At 51.3% G+C, this 507-nt stretch overlaps 1 protein-coding gene across 1 annotated transcript; it reads left to right on the forward strand.

Moving 5' to 3' along the window:
* Positions 1–79: 79 nt before the first annotated feature.
* Positions 80–346, forward strand: SARC_18305 (hypothetical protein; the record flags this gene model as incomplete). Its single annotated transcript, XM_014287615.1, has 1 exon — positions 80–346. A coding segment is annotated over one exon (267 nt), but the record flags the coding sequence as incomplete, so codon positions are not given.
* Between the last annotated feature and the right edge of the window lie 161 nt (positions 347–507).

A 507-nucleotide genomic window follows, 5' to 3' on the forward strand; every position in this document is an offset into this window, starting at 1 on the left:
GCAGCCCATCAAGCACATACAATATAAAAATAGCCTGGAGACACCAATCCATACCCACCCATACACCCATGCCCTCCAGATGTTTGGCAGCATCACAAACCAGACCATCCAGTGCCCCATCTGCCGTGTAGACGTTGACCGTAGATCGCTCATGACCGCCCCTCGCGCCAGTCGATTCACAGTCGACCCAAACAAAGCCTTTCAGATGAGTACCAAGATGAAGCATCTCATGGACGGCTTAGACGCTCTCATTCACAGGCGCAGGGCACGGGATCCGAATGCGGGCAAGGCCATTGTGTTTTCGCAGTGGACGTCTATGCTGGACTTGGTTGAGATTCCCCTCAAGGTGTGTGGGCGGAGCTGTGCTACGTGTAGCTATGCAGAGGGGTGTATGTCTGATTGGTGCTTGAGTGTGATTTGCTATATGTAACTATGCAGAGGGGTGTATGTTTGGTTGGTGCTTGAGTGTGATTTGCTATATGTAACTATGCAGAGGGGTGTATGTCT

The sequence above is a fragment of the Sphaeroforma arctica genome, assembly GCF_001186125.1.
Source record: "Sphaeroforma arctica JP610 unplaced genomic scaffold supercont1.15516, whole genome shotgun sequence".
Taxonomy (NCBI): domain Eukaryota; class Ichthyosporea; order Ichthyophonida; genus Sphaeroforma; species Sphaeroforma arctica.